This window comes from Heteronotia binoei, chromosome 17 (assembly GCF_032191835.1).
Source record: "Heteronotia binoei isolate CCM8104 ecotype False Entrance Well chromosome 17, APGP_CSIRO_Hbin_v1, whole genome shotgun sequence".
Taxonomy (NCBI): domain Eukaryota; kingdom Metazoa; phylum Chordata; class Lepidosauria; order Squamata; family Gekkonidae; genus Heteronotia; species Heteronotia binoei.
This window is the reverse complement of record NC_083239.1, coordinates 25,227,809-25,249,997: the sequence shown is the minus strand read 5'-3', so window position 1 is coordinate 25,249,997 and position 22,189 is coordinate 25,227,809. Positions and strand designations below refer to the sequence as shown.

Sequence of the window (22,189 nt, the reverse complement as noted above, 5' to 3'; positions counted from 1 at the left end):
GCCTGCAGCTTTGTCAAACCATGCACCAGAATTCTTGGGGGCCAATGCTCACAAAAGGAGCACTGCTGGGGGGAGGGCTTTTTTGTAGCAGGAACTCCTTTGCATATTAGGCTACACCTCCTGGAGCTTGTAGTGGAAATGCATGGAGCCCCAGGAGGATTGGCTACATCAGGGGAATGTGGCCTAATATGCAAAGAAGTTCATGCTACAAATAAACCTCTTCACTGAGGATAATGTTAGAGTACAAGGGCTTGAAGTTTGACAAGACAGCCAAATGTTGTGCAATATGGAACCAACTATGGCTCTTAAAAACACAGTTTTTATAGAACAAATTTTTAGTCCAGTGACACCTTTAAGACCAACAAAAGTTTATTCAGTATATGGAGGGAATGGGCAGGAAAAGATTTTTATAAGACTAGAAGACTTCTTAGAGATGCTTTATAGAAAGGAGAGCAATAGATGGGAGCAGGTGCCAGGAATCCCAGTGTGAACCATGCATGGATTTATGCCAGTGCCCTAAAACAATGTTACCCGGTGCTCCTGTGTATATTTATTACTTATCGTGAAAACCTGTGTGTGTCAGTTCCTAGGAAAGGATTTACAGCAACCAGTGTTCAGCCTTGACAGACTTTATGGATTATTAATCCACATGTCAAGTACCGGTCACGTTTAAGTTGTGTATTTTCAGTGATGCCAATGGGCTTCCTTCAGCTGGCCCTCTCTCTCAGTGTTGACATGGTTTGGCTCTTTAAATTATAAACAGTCCCAGAGCCCTGCTCTAGAGAGCAACAATTCCAGAGGGGCAACTAGGGTTTAGTCTGTGCCGAATCAAACCAAGAGTTTTGTCAACATTGTACTAAAAACACAAAAGCTCTCCAGTGGGGGGGGGGGGGGGACGACTGCCATGGGGTAAGTGCAGTGGGAACTCCCGTGTGAACACTGAGCCTCCACTACATTTGTAGTGGAAATGCATGGAGATGCATTCCCTGCCCTGACCACCAGGGGGCTGAAGGACATTTAGGACATTTGTCAATAAATTATCATCTGTGTTTATCAACAACTACTATTCCCTTCTGTAGCATATTTAATAGGCAAAACTGTTCCTTCCTTTTAATCTGTACATCCCCACAAGAATCCTTCCTGGCGGGGTCACTTTTATCCCTATTTTACAAAGAAGGAACATCTAAACCACAAATTTCAACAGAGTTTATTGACCTGGCTCCTCCAAGGCACAGTTTTTATTACATCTCCTGTTAGAGACTAGTTGGCCTCCTCAGGGAACCTGAGTTCCTGGGAATTCCAGACAGACTCATGATGACATTTAAATACAGCATGTTGAAATGGGGGGAATCTACACAAAAGTTTTCCGTAGCTGTGTTAGTTCACAGGAGAAAAAAGAATCCAGAAAGTGAAGCTATGGCCGTTTTCGCACTAGTGTTTACTCCGGCGTAGCACCCCATTTACCTCCGGATCTTTTCCTGGTTTTCCCACCTGTTGCTCCGGCGCTGCGGTTTGCTCCAGCGCTGCAGGGGTTTCACGCCGGAGTATCTAGATCCACCTCCTTCCGGAGTTTTTGAAAACCTCCGGATCCACTCCGGATCCACTCCCCGGAGTTTTCTGTGGGAAATCCATCCACGCCGGATTGACTGCTGTGTGGGCGGCACCCTCTCCCTTTCCGTCCTCCCACCCCATCCACCCCCTTGGCCAATCATCAGCCTTTCGCGGCGCTTCCCCAAAGTGCCGGCACGGCCATTTTTTTTTTTAACTTCACAGTTTTGCGTAATAGCGATATTTCGAAATTAACAAATAGGAAAAAAAACCCTCCTGGAATAGCCTCAATTGCCACTTCAATTGGTTTCGTTAGAATTTTTTATTATTATTATTGACTTTAGTTGCGTTATTTCGCTGTTGCGTTATCTCGATAATGCGAAAACGACCATTGTTGGGGGGGGGAATCTAGTGCCGGTGCGGGCCAAAGCGTTCATGTGTGTGTGTTTTAAAAAGGGAATGCCTCCCTCAGCTGTGCCACCAGGATTTCTGGACCTGCACAAAATCGCCATGTATAAAATGGGAAGTTGGAGTCCTGCATTCTTCTCCCTGGCTACATTCCGCTCGGTTAGAAAATAGACGCGAGCTCGCTCTTCACACGCGCCACAGAAGGGGAAGGAGAGAATGGGGCGGGGGGGGGAGCTCTGGCAGCAGGAATCAGTCAGGTCCCCGTTGCAAGCGCCAGCCGGGGAGGGGAAAGAGAGCGGAGGAAATTTGGGGGGGGGAATCTAATGCTTCAGAATTTGGGGGGGGAATCTAGTGCTAGGATTCTCCACTGTGAATGCTTCTGTTAATACATAAAGGGCTGTGGAGGATTCAACAGCTGCAGCCAATCCATAAGCAGCAGCAGCACACGTGATGCGGTTTGTCCACGAAAAGAAGGGGAGGGAACAGCTCGATGTTACGTTAGTCGTTAGTACGTCCTTACGCAACCAGACTTGCGCTTAAAAAAAAAATGATTGACAGGGCATCGAACTCAAGTCGATGCCAGTGGGAAAACGATTTGAGCCGGGGCTTCAGGGAAGGCGACTCCGCAAAGAGTCACTAGTGGGAAAACGAGAAAAATGATCCGGACATAATTGCGCCGCGGAATAAGGGGAGCAAACGCTAAGTGCGAAAACGACCTATGTCATCACTTTTTATTATGATCGACCAAAATGTCACAAAATAAGGAGCAAGCTTTGGAGTTCCACAGAACATTTTGGAAACTCCAAGAGACAAAGAAACAAAGGCAGTGTTGTTTTTTTCTGTTCTTAACACATCCTCACTCATCACCATCTAATCCAATTAAATTTTAAGCCTGTACCATCTGCATACTGAAGTTTCCATTTTTTCTGAAACATCTTTTCCCCCCTCCCTACTGTCCACATTTTTCCCATTCTGACCATCTAGCCCAATGAAGAGTTCTGCAGAACAATAAAGCTTACTCACTGCTGATGTGGTATTTTTGATGGGCTGTCAAAAACACATGCATGGCCAAGTCTTAACTAAATGAAGCTGCCGGTCACAAAGTCAGATGGTTGGTCCATCTGTCTCAGCATTCAGACTGGCTGTGACTCTTTAGAACTTTTCCTAGCACCAGTGACTCAAGATCTTTCAAATCGAAATGGCAGGATTTGAACCTGGAATCTTCTGCATGGAAAACCTCCACTCTTGTCACTAAGCCACATCTCCTAGATTTCCAACCTTCTTGGAATCCTTGATGCTGCCACATTACCAAAGTGTTTAACTTTTTCCCTTTAAAAAATTATTATCCTTAGCTTTCAATGCACCGTTGTCTTAAAACTGCTTTGCCAAGTCACACCAGGGAGCACACAGTTTTTCAAAACCAGGACACACACGGCGTTAATTCGTGATTTAAAAGTGTGCTTATGATAAGTAACTATACAAAGGTTTTTAATAACAACAATTACAATGGTATTTATAGCTGAAAGTGGAAGCCATGAAACCTACATTGCCAAACCCATCTCTTAAAGAGAGTTTCTGATCTTCTGTTGAGGCAGGAGATGGAAAATGGGAGGAGGGTCTGCGGATGTGAATATTTCATGGTGATTACTGCCATCTGGAAAAGAAGCATCATTGAGCACCCATGTCCCAGGGGCCAGATATCCAGCAGCCATGCTCTAGATGTGGAGGGTCTACAATCTGGCTACTGAAGATGGTTCCATAGTATGTATTGACCTGTATCAGAATGTCTGAGAGGAGTCAGGCCTACAAATGGCAATTTTTTTTTAAGGCTGTGGGTGTTTTCTAGGGTTGCCAGGTGTGTGTAGGAAAATACGTGGAGACTTTGGGGGTGCAGCCAGGAGAGAGCAGGGTTTGGAGAGGGGTGGGGCCTCAGCATGGTACAGTGCCACAAAGTCCACCCTTCAAAGCAGCCATTTTCTCCAGGGGAGCTGATCTCTGCCAGCTGGAGATCAACTGTAAAAGCAGGAGATCTCCAGGCCCCACCTGGAGTCTGACAACCCTAGGTGAGCATTTCTAGGACACTGGTCCCCACCGAGCATGGCGCCCACAGGTTCCTTGGTATCCATCAGTGCAATTCCAGAGGCTCACTTCCTTCTTTTCCAAAGCATCCTTTCTCCACCTCAATGGAGCATTAGGTGCTTCAGAAGACTCACCTTTGTGTCTACAAGGAGCACTTATTCAGAAACAGTTGCCTCTATTAAAGGTGGATGCGTGAGTTGGAACCAGTGTTCCCTCTAAGTTGTGCAGATGAGTGGCCACTCATTAACACAGGAATCCCTGCTCAGCAGCAGTCTGAAGCCACCCAGGGTCTTGCACTGCCCATTGCCCATTTTAAAATTACAGCAGTTATGTTCTGCTCAGGATGTGAACTGCTCTGCTCAGTAGGGAGGGGAAATTGGAGGGAACATTGGTTGGAATCTCCCAATATTTGGTGATTGGCTCCAGAACTCCATGGCAACCATTTTGTGATTGCTACCCCTGTGGCAGCCATTTTTGTGGTGATTCACAAAAGGCCCACAGGCCCAACGATGTTGGGGATCTCTGTACTAAGAGACATTCTTTAGATGGCTTAGTTGAATGAACTGTTAGAGTTTGGAGAAGCTGGGGGGAAGGTACAAATGTGCATGTTTGTGTGGCAAAACAGCAGTTTAGATTCTGGGACAGAAAAGGTAAGGCAAGAAAACATAGTTGGCTGAAACATCTTAAGGAACAGGATCTCTCTCTCTCTCAGAATCTCACGTAAGGTTGCAGAGCTGTTGGCCTATAAGACTGCCTCTGTCCCTTGCCCTGTACTCTAAATATATATATATTAATGAGGCAAATGTTACAAAAACACTGTAAGTCTCCATTGCTCTCCAAAAAGAACAAACCCAAATCAATGTTGCCCTCAGAACGCCTCACTGAGGCCCATATAACTCTACGTTAGAAGTTATCACGCTCCGTCACTGTCTTTATGCTTCTGTTGCCCCCCGCCCCCCAAGTTTTCCTTTGCTGGTTCCCTCTGGTATGTACGTTGTAGCACACGCTCAATATGTTCAGTTTAAGTAGCCTGCAGCATTCGGAGCAAGCAATCCCAAAAATGGGTTTCTCCTCGAGTCAAGCACAGATTAGAAAGTCAGAGATGAGGGACTGGATACATATTCATGTTTTGCTGGCCCTGGATTCCACTTCTGTGTCCATGGAAATCTGGCCTCAGGAGTGGCATCTTTTGTTAAAGTCTGTGGTAGAAGTACCAACTGGTGGCAGTGGTGAGATACAGATGGATCATGGGAAGTGAGGGGATATCCATACTATGCATAAGCAAGCAGGGTGACTGATTTGCAGGGATACAGAGAGCTGGATATCAAGCTTCCTGAACATTTGACAGGACTGGATCTGGACTCTCCATTGAGACTTGGCTACTGCCTTAGATTCACCTTTAAGAACAAGAAATATTGGGTGTGAACAATAGCACACAGCACCAAGCCCTTCCAGGCTACTGTCCTTCTTACAAAGCCTTCTGTGCCTAAGAAACTTCTGGATCAGTCTCAGCTTTGTCCAAAGGATCAATTGCAGAAGTGTCTTGATCTGTTCTCTTAATGGGAAGCCTGAATACACATGAACACATGAAGCTGCCTTTGGTCCATCAAGATCAGTATTGTCTACTCAGATTGGTGGCTGTCCAGGATTTAAGGGGAAGGTCTTTCCCATCACCCACTGCCATCCTTTCAACGAGATGCCTGGTGTTGAATCTGGGACCTTCTGCACACCAAGCAGATGTTCTACCAATAAGCCTCAGCCTCTCCCCATGATGGGGAAGACCTACTGCATCTCTGTTTTCACATTGTCCCCGATCATCCGTCTGTGGTAGACAGCCAGGAAGATATCATTGTCTGCTGGGCAGTCATAATGGCAGGAACAGGATTTGATCATCATCATCTTGCGCACGAAAGAGTCTCCCTCCGGGCACTGGAATTCCACTTCTACAGTGTTGGTTGTGTGCGGAGTGCAGCAGCGCCCATCCACACAGTTACCACAGAATTTGGGCCGGTAGGCACGGGTGCTGGAACAACCTGTGAACTCAAAGTGGATCGCCTTGCGTGGCTTTGGATTCCTCACGCACTTCTTCCCCTTCTGAAAAGAGAGGACAAAGTGGTAGGTGATTCAGTTCTTCTTGAGCTGGTGAACCTGTGTCTCGGCTGCTAGGGCTGAAGACTCCATCATACAAACAAAAATCCTCGCACATAGAAAACTAGCATGTCAGGAAGAGATGCAAATACATAATCTGTTTCACTGACGTATATGTATATCCTGCATGTATGTGAATACACCCGTTCATAAGAAAGAGACAATGCACTTTCACATTATTAATGAAGCTGGGGAACAGTCCCTGAATAAATCACGTTGACTTGCACATAGATTGAATATGACATGAGCGTAAAGAAAACACACGTGTAAAGAAAAATCAAGAGTACTCTGTACACAGATTGTATATCCACGCACTGTGAGTTGCAAACAGAGCTCTAGTTTCTTGTGCAGGAAAATATGTACACTCATACAAGATCCAGACCTTCAAACGGAAGTGCACAGCCCAGTTAAAGGTTTGTGACTTCAGTTAGAGCTGAACTACGCAAGATATTGGAGATCTCTAATGGAAGCTCCTCTCTCTATAAATTTCCATCAATAATAAGTGCAGGGCCCTGATTTGGATGGCCCCAGGCTAGCCTGATATCATCAGATCTCAGAAGCTAAGCAGAGTCAGCCTTGGTTAGAAATTGGAATGGGAGGCCATCAAGGAAGCCCAGGGTTGCTATACAGAGGCAGGCAATGGCAAACCACCCCTGGAATACCCTGCTAGGGGAAGGGGAAAATAATCTTTAAAAAAAAATCCACCATGGTTTCCCCCACCACCACCAATATAAATCAGGCCCCATAGAGATCATATGTGCCCCAGAAGGGAAAAACGGGTTTTAAAATGTTATGGTTTTGCTATCAGGGAAAACAGGATCTTAGGATTTCTGACAATGGTCTTTCATTCAGTATGCAGAGGTAAGAACCGTAAAAATGGCTACCTTCCTCCAGTATGCCTAGATACCCCCTTCTTTGCAGCTCCTACCCTGTGATAGATGCCCATGTCCCAATTCCCACCCTACCTTGATGCTCTTTTCCAAAGGGACATTGCAGTATCGGACCATGCAAAGCCTGCTCTCTTTCTCCAGTTGGCACTGAGGGTTGTTGTTGGTGACCCGCATAGAGATGCCCATCCCACAGGTCTTCGAGCAGGGGCTCCACTCCGTGGTTTGCACCAAACAGTTTTCCTGGAGGTTGTTGAGCTGAAGATTCGGTTTGGGGGATGGATTGTCCCTGTAAACTGAGATGGGGGACTTTGATGCAGCACATGCAACTCCCAAACAGGAGGGTTCTTGGAAGTTCTGCTTAGGTGGTTATGGTGGGTGACAGGCTGGGAAGGAACTAGGGAGTACAAGTTCAAATCCCTACATGGCCACAACCAAGGAGTTTAACTTAGAGAATCAGTTCCTGGTCTGTGAGCTAGGAATAATGGTGATTTCCTTAACAGCTTTGTTATGTGAACTTCCAAAGGTTGCAAAGAATGGATCTAGCAACAAATCTTGTTACATGTGCAAACATAAAATCCCATTTTTAGCAAGGGACAGAGCACACATGGAGCTCCATGTGCAATAGCTTAGCCCGGGAGCACCATGCGCATATGGGGCTTTCTGCTACCAAAGTGCCTGTACATGTTACTAAGAGAACGTGTACAGCCTGGAAGTGTACAGTTCTAGAAAGTTGGTGATTGCTGGAGGGAGATGTGGTAAAACAAAAGACAGTGAGCTGCATCCAGAGTAAATTTTCCAGTGATGGAAGGAGGTGTGCAATTCTCACCAATTTCTGCTTCCTGCTGCCAGGGCCGACTCTGCCACTAGGCAAACTAGATGACTGCCTAGGTCGCTGGCCTTCTGGAGGTACTGGATTGGGCATCCCTCATGTGACTCAGTGATGTTATCAGTGCGGGGGCGGGGTCCCAGAAATTAGCCTTATCTTTATAGCGTTTATTTTTTGCTAGCCTTTCTTCCACCTCTATCATCCAGGATTCTTCTGTTTACCCACCAGAGGTGAAGAAGTGGAGACCCCTTCTTCTTCCCACCCCACCAACTCCGGCTGTCTCTCATGCATCATCTGTGTGCGTCTCACCTGCCATGCCCTTTTCAAAGTGGTTCTTCTGGTTGCCTCCTTCACAGACCCACTCCTCACAACATTTGCCCTCCACCTTCACCCGGTGGGGGAACGGGCAGTCTGGGGAAGGCAGCCGCACACCATCGGAACAGAGGGGGATGCAGCCGATGGCCCCGTCCATGCAGATGCACTGCAGCTTGCAGCTGGGCTGAAAGGTCTCACCGTTCAGATAGATCTTCCCCAGCAGATCACAGGTAGCCCCTTCATGAGCTGTAGAAAATGAGAAAGAAGGCTGTGAGCTGCGGAAAGATGAATCAACAAAAATATCACCTGTTAAATCAGGAAGCTCTTGACCTGAGGAGCGTAAGATGCCCCAATCGGATTGGCAGCCTTCCTCCAAAAAGGGAGGGTGGGGTGACATCATGATATCACTTCCTGGCAGCATCATAGGCAGGATTTTTTTCTCGAGGGGGCAGGCAGGTGAGCAAAGGAATGGACAACACTTTAGAAATGCTAATGACCTCGCTGGCCAGAGACAATGAAATGGTCAGTTCACACCTTAGGGCTGCCAAGCTCCTGCTGGGGGCAGTGGATCTCCCAGTGTGACGCCCAACCCACAGGCATGGAGCAGATCAGGGGGATCCTCGCCCCCAAAGGACCCTATCGTCATACGATGTGCCCAGCACAATGACATCACCCAGAAGTGAAGCGCTGGGCACATTGCACCACAGATGCTATAAAACTCTATAAAAATCCTAGAGCATCCTATAAAACTCTATAAAAATCCTAGAGCATCCCCAGTACGCTCATCTGTGAAGAACCACTTCGAAAAGAGCATGGCAGGTGAGACGCACACAGATGATGTCATCATTACTTCCAGGTGATGTCATCATGTTGCGTGCACTCTGCATGTGAGAAAGGAGTCCCCCACCGCAGCAGCAGAGGGATTTGGCAACCCTATCACACCTCCAGCTAAAAGTTGACAGCTAGCAGGGAAATGAAAACCTACAAAAGGGAATTTTTCTCCATCTCTGCCTCTCCTCCCAGAGCAGATGTGTAGGGGGGTGTCACACCCAAATGCAACCCCGTGGCTACAGGCCTGCTTCCAGGTACAACAGGAAGTGAAGCTGTGATATTGGACAACATTATTTCTCACCTTCCCTGTCATTTTGCTCCTGCAGAAGTGAGCAGCAGCTGTGGGACCTGGGAGCCCGAGCTTGCCCGCCTTTCCCCGTCCCTCACGTTCTCCTGGAATCATGATTGATTTCCAGACTACAGAGATCAGTTTCCTTGGAGGAAATGGCGGCTCCAGAGGACAAGCTTTATGGCATCATATCCCTGCTGAGTTCCCACCCCAAACTCTGCCCCAGGCCCCACCCTCAAATCTCCAGGAACTTCCCAAGCCAGAGTTGAAAACTCTGCAGTGGCCCGCGGCCCATCCATAACTCCTCCATGCTCACCTACGCAGACGCCGCTGTCTCTGTGGGTTTTGGAGAAGTTGCAGTAGAGCCCTTTATGATGATCGCAGGGCTTCCAGAGGGAGCACATCTCACCAAGCTGGCGGGCGCACACCTTGCAGCATCCACAGCTGTCCAGCAAAAGGCTGGTGCCCACAGGACACTGGAGGGGCTGCGTGGGACACTGGCATGGGTATGAACATGCCCGGGATGCCGCCTGCAGGATGAATTAAAAACATTTCCCAAAAAAAAAAGGAACAGGTCCTTTGCAGAATCAGCCAGAGAGGAGAAGTCTATGGAAGCCAAGAACCTGGAGCTCAGCTTCTCCTCCAACACCATCCCCGACAGGAGAACAACTCAGATTTGGACACAGTCCTTTGGCTGGGTGTTAGAAACTAAGCTCGGTGTTCCTACTACATCTGGAGTGAGGAGCAGCAGAGAAGAGTTCTATTCCTTAAGCTTGGCTGTTTCTGTGTGAAGTCTGGATTCAATCTGGGAAGTGAGTCCATTTGCACCGAATACATCTAACACATATGTGTACACACACAAGTCCCTTTCAGGTGTTACAGTCATGCACAACAGGAGCATGTGCTAGCCACAGTTCTCCCAATATGTCCAATCCTCAATTTGTGTGAACAGGAGTGACGTGTGTGTTTACCACATACATGCTGCTTCAGTACACGTGAAGACCACTGTATTTGTCAGGGTTTGCATTCATTTATGGTGAATACATGCATTTGCCCCTGTTCACACACCATTCTGACCATGCATATCAGGAGGATTGCACATTGCATGTGCACATTACCTGCAGTTTACCTACACATAACCTGAAAAGGAGATTTTTGACACACCAGCCCTGTTTCACCCACCTGTGCTTCCCTCTCCTTCCTTCCACACGGTTTGCGGACTGTCTGTCCGTGTGCAGATTGCACAACGTATTTGCACAGCTGTCCTCGCAGTACCCTTATTAGCAGGTGCTGCCCAGCATATTTCTAATGCCAAAGTTTGGGGGCTCTATGCAAATGTTGGATGAATCCATTTCCATCTGTTCAGCCGGCAAGTCAAAACAAGCTTCCCCCTTCCCCCAACCTGCTAACACTGCAGGCTGAACCTGGGTACCTGGGAAATTAAATGAGTTAATGTTCTTTCTGATTCAGATAACCCTCGTCAACACCAAAGCTTCCAGAAAGAGAAGCCAGCTCTCTTCTCTGCAGCTGTAAAGAGAGCCTCAAATCTGATCACTGAACCACACCGATCTCACCTCGGGGAAGTGTTAACAAGCCGTGTCAAAAGCATCGAGTTGCTGCTTTATGATTCATTATATGAGGTCAAGGGGGATTAGCAGAGTAGCTATTATGAAACACAGTACAGTTTTGGAGATTCTTCTGGGATGAGGTTTTTGGAGTGGAAGATAAAAAAACAAACAACACAGAGTCAGTGCGGTGGTTAGGTTGTCAGACAAGGAGACCTGGGTTCAAATCCCTACTTAGCCATTACGCTAACAGGGGAACCAGGTTCATCTGCTAGAACAAGAATGACAAAGAGCTTTGTTGCAGTGATGCTCTGTATTCTTGGTTCTTGGGAGGCAGCAGTGGGAGGGCTTCTGGAGTTCTTGTCCCACTGGTGGACCTCCTGATGGCACCTGTGTTATGACCACTGTGTGACACAGAGCATTGGACAGGATGGGCCATTGGCCTGATCCAACATGGCTTCTCTTATGTTCTTAAAGACCAACAATGTTCTGACCCAGATAGTCCAAGCTAGCAAGATCTTGTCAGATGGTCAGCCCTGGTTAGCACTTGGATGGAGATCACCAAGGAAGTCCAGGATAGCTATGCAGAGGCAGGCAATGGCAAACCACCTCTGAACAACTCTTGCCTTGATGGGATCACCGTAAATCAGCTAAAACTTAATGGCACCCAAAGACTAACAAGACATTCAACAGCCTTTAAGGTGTCACAAGACACTTTGTCAAGGCAGGGAATACTGTTTAGAGCAGGTTTATGGCACAAATCAGTAGACTAGAGATATACTAACCTGGCAGAGACATCCTCTGATGATGAGAAGCAAGGGAGGGGCCATTGCTTAGTGGCAGAGTGTGCTGCATGAATGGAGATTGTCTTTTGTTTAATCTCTGGTAATCCAGTCAAAGGATCTCAGGCAGGGGTGGCCAAACTGCAGCTCAGGAACCACATGTGGCTCTCTCACACATTTTGTGTCTCTCTCAAAGCCCCACTGCCCCATTGGCTGGCTTGGAGAAGGCATTTGTCTCTTTGAATCACTTCTCCAAGCCAAGCCAGCTGGCGGCTTGGAGAACACATTTAAAGTTAAAGTTGCTTTCTTTCCACCTCTCTCCTCTCCCAATTTATCTTCCTTCCTTCCTTGCAGCTCTCAAACATCTGACATTTATTTATGTAGCTCTTGCGTTAAGCAAGTCTGGCCACCCCAATCTCAGGTAATACCTGGAGAGCTGTTACCAGGCAGAGTACTCAGCTAGATGGACCAACAGAAGTTTTCTGTGATGCTCATAACCAGAGGTAAGCCCAGAAAAACTTGTATGCACCATGACTGGCAGCATTCCTATAGCCACCATCATTGGATGTCCTCTACAGCAAGACACATTAACAGCATTGTTTCAAACCCCTTGGAGATTTTCCAGACAATCAGTTTATTGCCATAAATCTATAGGAAATAATAATTTCTTTGGGTTTTTTCTTTTAGCCATCAAGTCACAGCTGATTTAGGGCAGCCACACGAGGCTTAAGTTTTAAGGCAAGAGACGTTCAGGGGTGGTTTTGCTACTGCCTGCCTCTGTATCATGACCCTGGTATTCCTTGGTGGTCTCCCAGCCAAATACTAGCCAGGGCTGACCCTGCTTAGCTTCCAAGATCTGATGAGATCAGGCTAGCCTAGGCTATCCAAGCATTATCAAAATGTTTTCCCGCACAAAGATAACTGAAAACAGAGAGTTTCCCATTGACAAAGACATGGCTGACGCAGGCCTATCCAGACTAAGATCCTGACACCCAGCAATAAGATCTGCACAAATCCTACAAAATTTTGATCTAGTGACTGACTGGTTGCAAGCATGGATGCAATCAATTCCACCCAATATCCATAGCCTGGTAAACACCATTGAGAGGCCCACAGGATTTGACTTGCTACACCAAGTATGGCAGATGGCTAATAGAATACAAACAAGCTTTGGCAGTTGTGCAGACCTCCTGTTTAAATGGGGCAAAATACCAGGGCCAGAATACAATTGTGGCGTGGCCCGCCAAACTATTTTCCATCTGTCACAGGAATGTGAGCATCGTGCTTTCCAGGGAGATGTGATGGAGCTCTTTGAACTCTCCCCAGCTGCAATTGAGTGGATTGATAATGTAGATATTAATTCCCGTTGTATCAACTTGTTTACATATTTTATATTATTATATACTTCATGCATGTAACTCTGACATATTATAAATAAATATATAAATCCTCACAAAGTATCCTTTTCTGTTTGTACAGATGTTTGTATTTCTCTGGCACTCAAACTTCACGGTTATTTGGGGGGAAATTCTCCTTCCACCTAGTGTATCTATTGCTGTTGCGACAACCATGGGAAGTGAGGTTGCAAAAGCATCACAAGCATGTATTGGACAGTAGCTGTGACATTCCATATAATGAGCAGCACACCTTCCCACTATGAGACCCTTTAGAATTAGAAGTTGATAAGTTCTTGGTGATTCTGTGCTTTTTCGGTGTACTGCTACAGTGTCATCCAGCTCTGATTTCAAATCTAAAAATTCAAAAAGCAGCAACAGCCCTATTTATTATTGCTGTCTCCCTTGAGGCTCACCCGATGCCTACCCATGTCCTTTCTAGGTGCAAAGCCAAAACATTTCTTTTTTAACCAGGCTTTTAACGAAGTGATGTATTAATTTACTTCATTTATACCTCTCTTCTCTCCCCAGTGTGGGGAGAAAGGAGAGGTATAAATGGCTTACATAATTCTCCTTGCTTTTCTTTTACCCTTACAATAACTATGTGAGGTAGCTTAAACTTCAAGTCTGTGACTGGCCAAACGTCACCCAACTAGCTTGAGTGGCAGAAGTGGGGGTGTGAACTGGAGTCTCCCAGTTCCTAATCGAGTGCTCTATCTAACCACTATGCCACACAAACTTTTCTAGCTTCAGGGTTGTCTTTTATATTGATGCTATTTTTAATATTTTGTCTTCTTAATTGTTTGTCTTTATGCTCTGGCCCATTTTTAAGGGCTGAGTCCCTTGTATCAGAATGCACTGCAGTGTTCAGCGAACGTGTCCACATCTCTCTTCAGTCTTTCATACATGGAAAGATTGTGTTTATGAACCTTGTACCAAAGCATCTCTTGCTGAATCCCTCTCCCCACCCCCCCATCTGCAGCATGCTGTATTTATTGACACTGCTTGTCCTGGCATCTGCTTTCTCAAACAGGATGTTAGTAAACTGTCTGTAAAAGTTTCCTCCCTGCTCCCCTTCAAGAATGTGGAAGGGAGCATTTAATTGCAGGGCTAATCTAGTTCTAAAAATGGCTCCAGCTCATCAACTTGGCAACTGTGTGATCTCAGTGGGCTGCATCCAGCCATCTTTCTCACTGTTTTTTTTTTTTAAGGGACACGGGGGAATTCCCTTTAACTATGAAAAGGTCTATTTTGGGGATGAGGGGACCTGCAAAAAAGCCATATGAGGCTGCAATGCGGAGAGGGCTGGGTGAGATGAAGTGAGGAAAAATGGGCTGCACAAGCCAGCAGATAGTTATGAGGGTCTAGAAGGGAAATCCCACATGTTAATCACCCTTTGGGTGAAGAAGTACCTCCTTTTATCTGTTCTAACCCGACTGCTCAGCAATTTCATTGAATGCCCACAAGTTCTTGTATTGTGAGAAAGGGAGAAAAGTACTTCTTTCTCTACCTTCTCCGCCCCATGCATAATCTTGTAAACCTCTATCATGTCACCCCTCAGTCGACGTTTCTCCAAGCTAAAGGAAGGAAGGAAGGAAATAGATGTGGGAAGTGGAAGGAAAACAACTTTAAATGCATTGCCCAAGCTACCAGCTGGTTTGGAGAAGTGATTTAAAGAGAGAATTGCCTTCTCCAAGCTGGCCAATGGTTCAGTGGAGCTTCAAGAGCCACACAACATATATGAAAGAGCCTGGCACCCCCTGCCCTATGGGGTCACCATAAGTCAGCTGTGATGATGGCACTTTCCTCTACTACCAGAAGGGAAATGGTGAACTGACATTTTATGCTGATGTGCAGGCTTTTTTGAGCAGGAATGCATAGGATTGCAGTTCTAGCTGGCTTGGTGTCAGGGGGTGTGGCCTAATATGCAAATGAGTTCCCACTGGGCCTTTTCTACTAAAAACCCTATGTGAAACAATGGCGCCATCAGGGGTGTGGCCTAATATGTAAATGAGTTCCTGCTGGGTATTTTCTACAGAAAAGCCCTGCTGGTGCGCATGCATTTATTTATATGCGTGTGCCCCCACAAGTAAAATTTTATTATTTATTTTATTTCATTTAATATCCCACTTTTCTCACCAATGGGGACCCAAACTGGCTTACAACATTTTCTCTCACGATGGTAGGCTATGCTGAGGGTTTGCCACTGGCCAAAATCACCCAGTCAGCTTCTGTGGTCACAATACTTTCATATAGCTCATATTAATTGATATAACAGTCCCAATTAGATATTTAACATCTCAGACCCAAGAAATGGGGCTGAAATCTGAGGAACTTTAGTACATTTGTCCACAATAACAATTTTTTTAAAAAAAAAAAAACAGTTATCGTCAACATTTTGTCCTCAAAAGGCACAACAGGGTCAGTGTTTTACCCAGGACAGACACCAGCAATAAGAGCAACTTTCTCCAATAAACACGGAAAGGTGGAAGCACATGAATGCACAGTGTTTGTTTGTGGTTCTTCTGTGCCATGCTTCATTTTACAGGGAATTGCATTCATCCAGGTTGGCATGAAAGCAGGAAGCAGACGCTATGCCCATGCCTGACAGTTCCCAGTCTGACACTGCTAAAAACAAAAACAAAACCTACCTCACTGTTTCAAAATCCTGTGCCATTCGCTGGCGCCTTTCACAATCCTCTCACTCAGCTGGATTTGTGTATGTAAAGTGTGGTCAAAGCACAGCAAGAACATGGCGACCTCTCACAGGCTTTTCAAGCCAAGAGATGTTTAGAGGTGGCTTGCCATTGCCTTCTTCTGTGCAACATCTCTTGCTGGTCTCCCATCCAAGTACTAACCAGGGCTGACCCCTGCTTGGCTTCCAAGACTACATTGGACTGGCCCACAGACTGTAAAATCCCAGATTGTTTTGCCTACTGTTAGCCAGTAGCACCCAGGGCTTCTTTCTACCTTGGACCTACACAGAATTGGCTATCTGGCCAAGCTATCTAAGCAGTGGCTTGGAGAAGCAGCCCCTGTGCAGATGGTGCTTACACTTTGCAGAGAGTCACTTTGTCCCATCCCTCAGTGGCATGGCCCAGCCGTAGGTGATGCACATGGAAAACGCTTTTTGCCACAAGACAGTCAGATAATTTTAGATTCAGGACTGAGCAGCTGGCCCCTCGCTTCTGTTTGTGCTGCACCTTTACCCATTGCAAAGGCTCAAAAGAGCATTCCTCTGATGATAACATTGGCTGTTCACTGCTATCAACAAAGGTCAATCAGAGGTGACCCCTGTTAGCTTCCAAGACTACATCTGACTGGCCCAATATAGGGGATCCCCTTTCAGATCGTAAGGAAACCTTCAAATGGCCTGCTGAACCCATTAGCAGGACCTAAAGTCTGGCCCTGGTGCCATCCCTTTCAAAAGTTTACTTTGCTTGAGGGGGGGGGGGGGGCACAAAATCCTTTCAACTGACCCTAGGTCTATATTTCACAAGGAAGGAAGGAAGGAAGGAAGGAAGGAAGGAAGGAAGGAAGGAAGGAAGGAAGAAAGAAAGAAAGAAAGAAAGAAAGAAAGAAAGAAAGAAAGAAAGAAAGAAAGAAAGAAAGAAAGAAAGAAAGAAAGAAAGAAAGAAAGAAAGAAAGAGTTAAGTTCTGCCAAATGCACTTAATTAAGCCTAGCCTAGGATTGCCAGATGAAGGCTGGGAAACTCCTGCAGATTTGGGGGTGGAGCCTGGAGGGGACAGGGACCTCAGTGGAGTACAATACCGTAGAGTTCACTCTCCAGAACAGGCATTTTCTCTAGGGGATCTGATCTCTGTAGTCTGGACTAGCAGTGTTCCCTCTAAGCTGTTAGTGTGAGCTAGTTCATGGTTTTTTTAGCCTCTGGTTCACACATTTTTGTTTTGGCTCAGGAATAATGGCCCCAGAGCGAACTAATTTATGCAGTAGTTCACAGACTTTAATGCCAGTAGCTCACCAAGTAGAATTTTTGCTCCCAAGACACCACAATTTAGAGGGAGCATTAGTTTGGAGATGAGCTATAGTTCTGGAGGATCCCCATGTCCCACCTGAAGGCTGGCATCATTAGGGGAGGAGCTGTGGCTTAGGAACAGGGTGTCCGCTTGGCATGCAGGAAGTCCTGGGCTCAATTCCTGGCATTTCCATTTAGAAGGAGGTAGGAGGTGATGCACAAGACCACAAACTGAGAACTTGGGAGAGCTGCTACCAGTTAGAGTAGACAGCACTGACCTAGAGAAAGCAAGGGTGCATCTCACTCTGTATAAGACAGCTTTATTTAGGACATCATATTAATGCACATGCTTTGCATGGGGAAGGTCCTAGGTTCAACCCCTGATATTGCCAGTAAAAAGAATTAGGTATCAAGTGATGTGAAAGACTTCAGCCTGAGACCTTTTGCCGGTCTGAGTAGACAATAGTGACCATGACAGACCAGAGATCTGACTCTCTAGAAGACAGCTTTACACACTTAGAGTCAGTTTGGTGTAGGGGTTAAAAGTGGCAGAATCTAATCTGGAGAACTGGGATTGATTCCCCACTCCTCCACCACATGCAGCCAGCTGGGTGACTTTGGATCAGTCATGGTTCTCTCAGCCCCACCTACCTCACAGGGTATCTGTTGTGGAGAGAGGAAGGGAAGGTAATTGCAAGCCACTCTGGGACTCCATTGGGTAAAGAAGGGCAGGGTATAAAACCAACTCTTCTTCTATTTGTACCATTCATTTCAGTGAGGCCTGAAAAATTGCAACCCCCTATGAACACCTTCTCAGCAGGGTTAATTCAGTGAGATTTTGTTTAGTTGGTTTTGGTGGTGCCCTTCTATCCAAAGTACCCACGGCAGCTTACAAAAAAACAAAAGCATATCATTAAAAGTATCAAAACAATCAAAGCTGCTAAGTGTCACTTGGAGGCAGCTGCACAGAAAGTACCATACCTGACCAAAAAGAACTTCATTAGGAGAAAACTTTGAACCCAAAGTGGCAGCTTGCAAGAGCCAGATTCTGCTCCAAGGCAGAAAAATTCCAGGACAGCCTAGTATGGCAAGCTGAGAGGGCCAACACATTGAGCTGGATCCAGTCAACTTTTCCTCTGATGAAGAAGGAAGGAGAGGGTCCTTTGGAACACCAGAAAGGTTATACCTGGGTTGCCAGCTCTGAGATGGGAAATGCCTGAAGATTTGGGGACGGAGCTGGGGGAGGGCAAGGTTTAGGGAGGGGAGGGACCACAGCAAGCTAGGATTGCTGGGTCTGAGTTGGAAAATACCTGGAGATTTTGGGGTGGAGCCAGAAGGTGGGGTTTGGGGAGGAGAGAGGCTTGGCATGGTCCAATGCCTTCAAAGTCCACCCTTCAAAGCAGCCATTTTCTCCAGGCAACTGATCTCTGCCAGCTGGTGATCAGTTGCAAAAGTGGGAGATCTCCAGGCCACCCTTGGAGGCTGGCCATCCTACCTCAGCAGGGTATAATGCTATGGAGTCCACCCTCCAAATCAGCCATTTTCTCCAGGGGAGCTGATCTTGGTCCTCTGGAGGTCACCTGTAATAACAGGAGATCTGCAGGTACCACCTGGAGACTGGCAACCCTGATTCAGGACATGCCCAGACAAAATCCATGTAGGATGGAAGGGGTGAAGTGAGGGGAATAGGATGAGAATGCAGCAGAAAAGTTGGCTGAATCCAAATATATGGATTAAAAGAACCAACATGAAAACAATTTCTAAAGGGGATAAAACACTGCAGGCATCTCATCAATGAGTCACTCAGACAATCAAAGGGGATAGTCAAGAGATTCCCTTGGAAGCGAAGAGGGCAAGCAGCTGCTCCCAGTGCATGAAGCTATTTTCGTCATGAATAGCCAACAAGCTTCCATTGTTCCAACTGAGCAGGACAGTTTTGGAATCTCTTCTGGAAAATTAGTCCCTATTTTCTTCATCTTTAGGGATGAAAAACTGGTCAAAATGTCTGTGAACAGCTAGAGTTTCAAGGCTCCACTCCCGCCCCCCCTCCAAGAGCTCAGGAAGTTAAATCTCCAAATGAGGAGCACCAGGTGTCACTCCAGAACTGCTGGTTTCTATCACCCACACTATCCAGTGGGGATATCTGTTGCAATCTCTTCTCTTGCAAGCTCACCAGGACTATCATTTATTCATTTACTGTAGCTATTTAATTCCAGCTTTTTCTTCACAGGGGGCATCCAAAGCATTCTCCTCGCCTTCTTTTTATCCTCATGACAACCCTGTGAGGTAGGCTAGGCTGAGTGTGTGTGAGTGGCCCCAGCCTACCCCATTCCATGGAAATTATTTAGTATATTTCTAATGGGGGGATTCAGACCTGGGTTTCCCAGGGCTTAGTCTGACAGTCTTGCTAAAACAGCAATAATGGTTCTCTTTTACCCTCCCCATACACAACAATGCTTCTCACACTTCTCTGTCATACATATTTGTGTGTCTGTTTTGAGACATCCTGGGCTGAAACGCAGCATATGCCAAGAGGAAGCGATCTGACTGGTACCTCCCAGAATAGTAAAGAGTCCAGTAGCACCTTTAAGACTAACAAAGACTAACATCATAATGAAGAGAGCTTTGTTTCTCAAAAGCTTATGCTACAATAAATTTTGTTAGACTTAAAGGTGCTACTGGACTCTTTACTATTTTGTAGTAACAGACTAACATTGCTAACTCCTCTGGATCTCTGCCTTCCAGAGTGAGTAAGTCACTGTGCCTATTAATTTTCAACAAAAATGCTCCTCTAACCACTTGATTGTTTTCATCTCCTGCAGCATACCAGGAAGAGAAGCAATATGGGACAGGGGTTAGAATGTCAGGCTACAGCTGGGGAGACCTGAGTTCAAATCCCCATTTTGCCACGAAGCTCACTGACTTTGAGCCAGTCATTCTCTCTGCCTAACCTACCTTGCAGGATTGTTGTGACAGTTAAATGGGGCGGGAAGAACCACAGGTGCTGTCATGAGCCCCTTGGAGGAAATGCAAGACAAAAAGGCAAGAGACCGAAGGAATAACCCTAAGATGATTTACTCAGAAGGAAGTCCCACTATTTCCCCCCATGGGGCTGATTTCTGGAAAAGTGTTCTTAGGACTGCAGTAAAAAGGACAGGAAAGCTCTGAGCACTCATCTTAAGAAAAGTTACTGCTTCAAAGTCCATTGGTGCAACTCTGCTCAGGTTTGCAATGTTGATCTCTGAGTGTTGATCAAATGCACCAAAGGAAGGGGAGAGGAGAGGACCCTCAACCCAGTGCTGCTTCTCTGGATGATGCATACAGAAAACAAAATTATTCTCATTGGTGGGGAGTGGGGGGGTGACAACCTTCCAAGCCAGGCCAGTAATTCTGCTGCATTTCGCTCAGTTTGCTCAGCATCTGCCTGATCCCATTCATTCCACACAAGTCATCAGCTGCCAGCAGAGGGTATCTTTGTACATACCCAGCCAGGCTCAAGGAGGCCGAGGAAGAAGGTGGACGCTAAGATCGCCCCAGCACGGTCGTACATCCTGAGTTTTTTGCCTTGCATATCCTTCCTTCTCCGTCTTTGGGAGGGTGCAGCTTTCTCCAGCTCATCTTTAAATAGCCTCCTCCAAGGGGTGTGTGCCTGACATGAGTGACAACCTGGAATGCAGCCCAAAAGTGGGTGCAACAGAAAATGCGCTGGATTCCAGAGGAAAGGGGGGGAACTCCCCCCCCTTCAGAATTCCTGTGGGCCTGGCAGTAGAGTCTGGGATACAGACATAACCCTCTCCATGGGAGGAATCAATACCATCAGCCAAGCCCTTTTTGAAGAAGTAGGGAGGGTCTCACTCTCCTCTCCTTCTTTCATCTTGAAAGCATGTTGCATGGAATGATTTTCGCAAGGTCTTTCCCCTCCTCTCCCCCCCCCCCCCCTGCGATTCGTTTCTATTGGTTCTCTGAGCTGCACTGTTAAAGAAATGCAAAGGGACCTTCTGTGTCTCAGAGGAGGAGGAAAGGGATGGGATGATCAGCTGCCAGGGAAGCAATTTGGTGCCAAGAGCAGTGGTGTGTCCCAGGGCTATGTGAAGCTGCAAAGGTGCCAAAATTTTTGCAGGGTGTGATCACCTGTCCTGGGGAGAGTTGCCAACAGCCAGGTGAGACCTGAACATATGAAGCTGCCTTATACTGAATCAGACCTTTGGTCCATCAAAGTCAGTATTGTCTTCTCAGACTGGCAGCGGCTCTCCAGGGTCTCAAGCTGAGGTTTTTCACACCTATTTGCCTGGACCCTTTTTTGGAGATGCCAGGGATTGAACCTGGGACCTTCTGCTTCCCAAGCAGATGCTCTACCACTGAGCCACCGTCCCTCCACCTGGAGTTCTCTTAGTTTGACAGCTGATCTCCAGACTACCAAGATCAGCTCCCCTGGAGGAAATGGGATTTCCAGAACACAGACTCTATGGCATCCCATCTCACAGCTCCTTCGCTTCCCCAAACTGTGTGTGTTAAGAGTCATCAAGCTGCTTCCAACTTACAGTGACCTTGTGAATTAGTGACCTCCGAAACGCCCTGTCAATAACAGCCTTGCTCAGATCTTGCAAACTGAGGACTGGGGCTTCCTTGATTGAGCCAATCCATCTCATGTTTATCTTCCACTTTTCTTTCAGCCTTCACCTTTTCCTAGCATTATTGTCTTCTCATGATATGGCCAAAGAACAATAGTCTCAGTTTAGTAATAAAGTCAAAGGATCTCAGGCAGGGGTGGCCAAACTGTGGCTTGGAAGCCACAGGTGGCTCTTTCACACATATTGTGTAGCTCTTGAAGCCCCCATTGCTCCCGTTTGGAGAAGGCATTTGTCTCTTTAAATCACTTTTCCAAGTCAAGCCAGCTGACAGCTTGGAGAATGCATTTAAAGTTAAAGTTGCTTTATTTCCACATCTCCCTCCCTCCTTCTTTCCTGTCTTGCAGCTCTCAAACATCTGACATTCGTGTCTTGCGGCTCTCGAATTTCTCATATTTATTCTATATGGCTTTTACATTAAACAAGTCCCCCCCCAGCTTAGTCATTTTAACTTCTAGGGAGAGTTCAGGCTTCATTTGATCTAGAATCTATTTATTTGTCTTTTTGGT

General features: G+C 46.5%; 1 protein-coding gene across 1 annotated transcript; it reads right to left on the bottom strand.

Annotated features, from left to right (window-relative positions):
* Window positions 1–2,673: 2,673 nt before the first annotated feature.
* On the bottom strand, window positions 2,674–20,757 carry LOC132586347 (CCN family member 2-like). The gene is made up of 5 exons (XM_060258381.1): window positions 20,537–20,757; window positions 9,651–9,864; window positions 8,209–8,460; window positions 7,149–7,366; window positions 2,674–6,129 (listed from the first exon to the last, which is right to left on the bottom strand). Exons 1-5 carry the CDS (start codon window positions 20,621–20,623, stop codon window positions 5,818–5,820), a joined length of 1,083 nt encoding a protein of 360 aa, XP_060114364.1. The 5' UTR covers window positions 20,624–20,757; the 3' UTR covers window positions 2,674–5,817.
* Window positions 20,758–22,189: the final 1,432 nt, after the last annotated feature.

Coding starts and splice junctions, on each gene's coding strand:
- LOC132586347 (XM_060258381.1), bottom strand. CDS start 20,623: ATGCAAGGCAAAAAACTCAGGATGTACGACCGTGCTGGGGCGATCTTA. Junction 9,865..20,536: donor GCCTCCTTGAGCCTGGCTGG/GTATGTACAAAG, acceptor TTCATCCTGCAG/GCGGCATCCCGGGCATGTTC. Junction 7,367..8,208: donor CTTTGAAAAGGGCATGGCAG/GTGAGACGCACA, acceptor CCCCCATCTCAG/TTTACAGGGACAATCCATCC.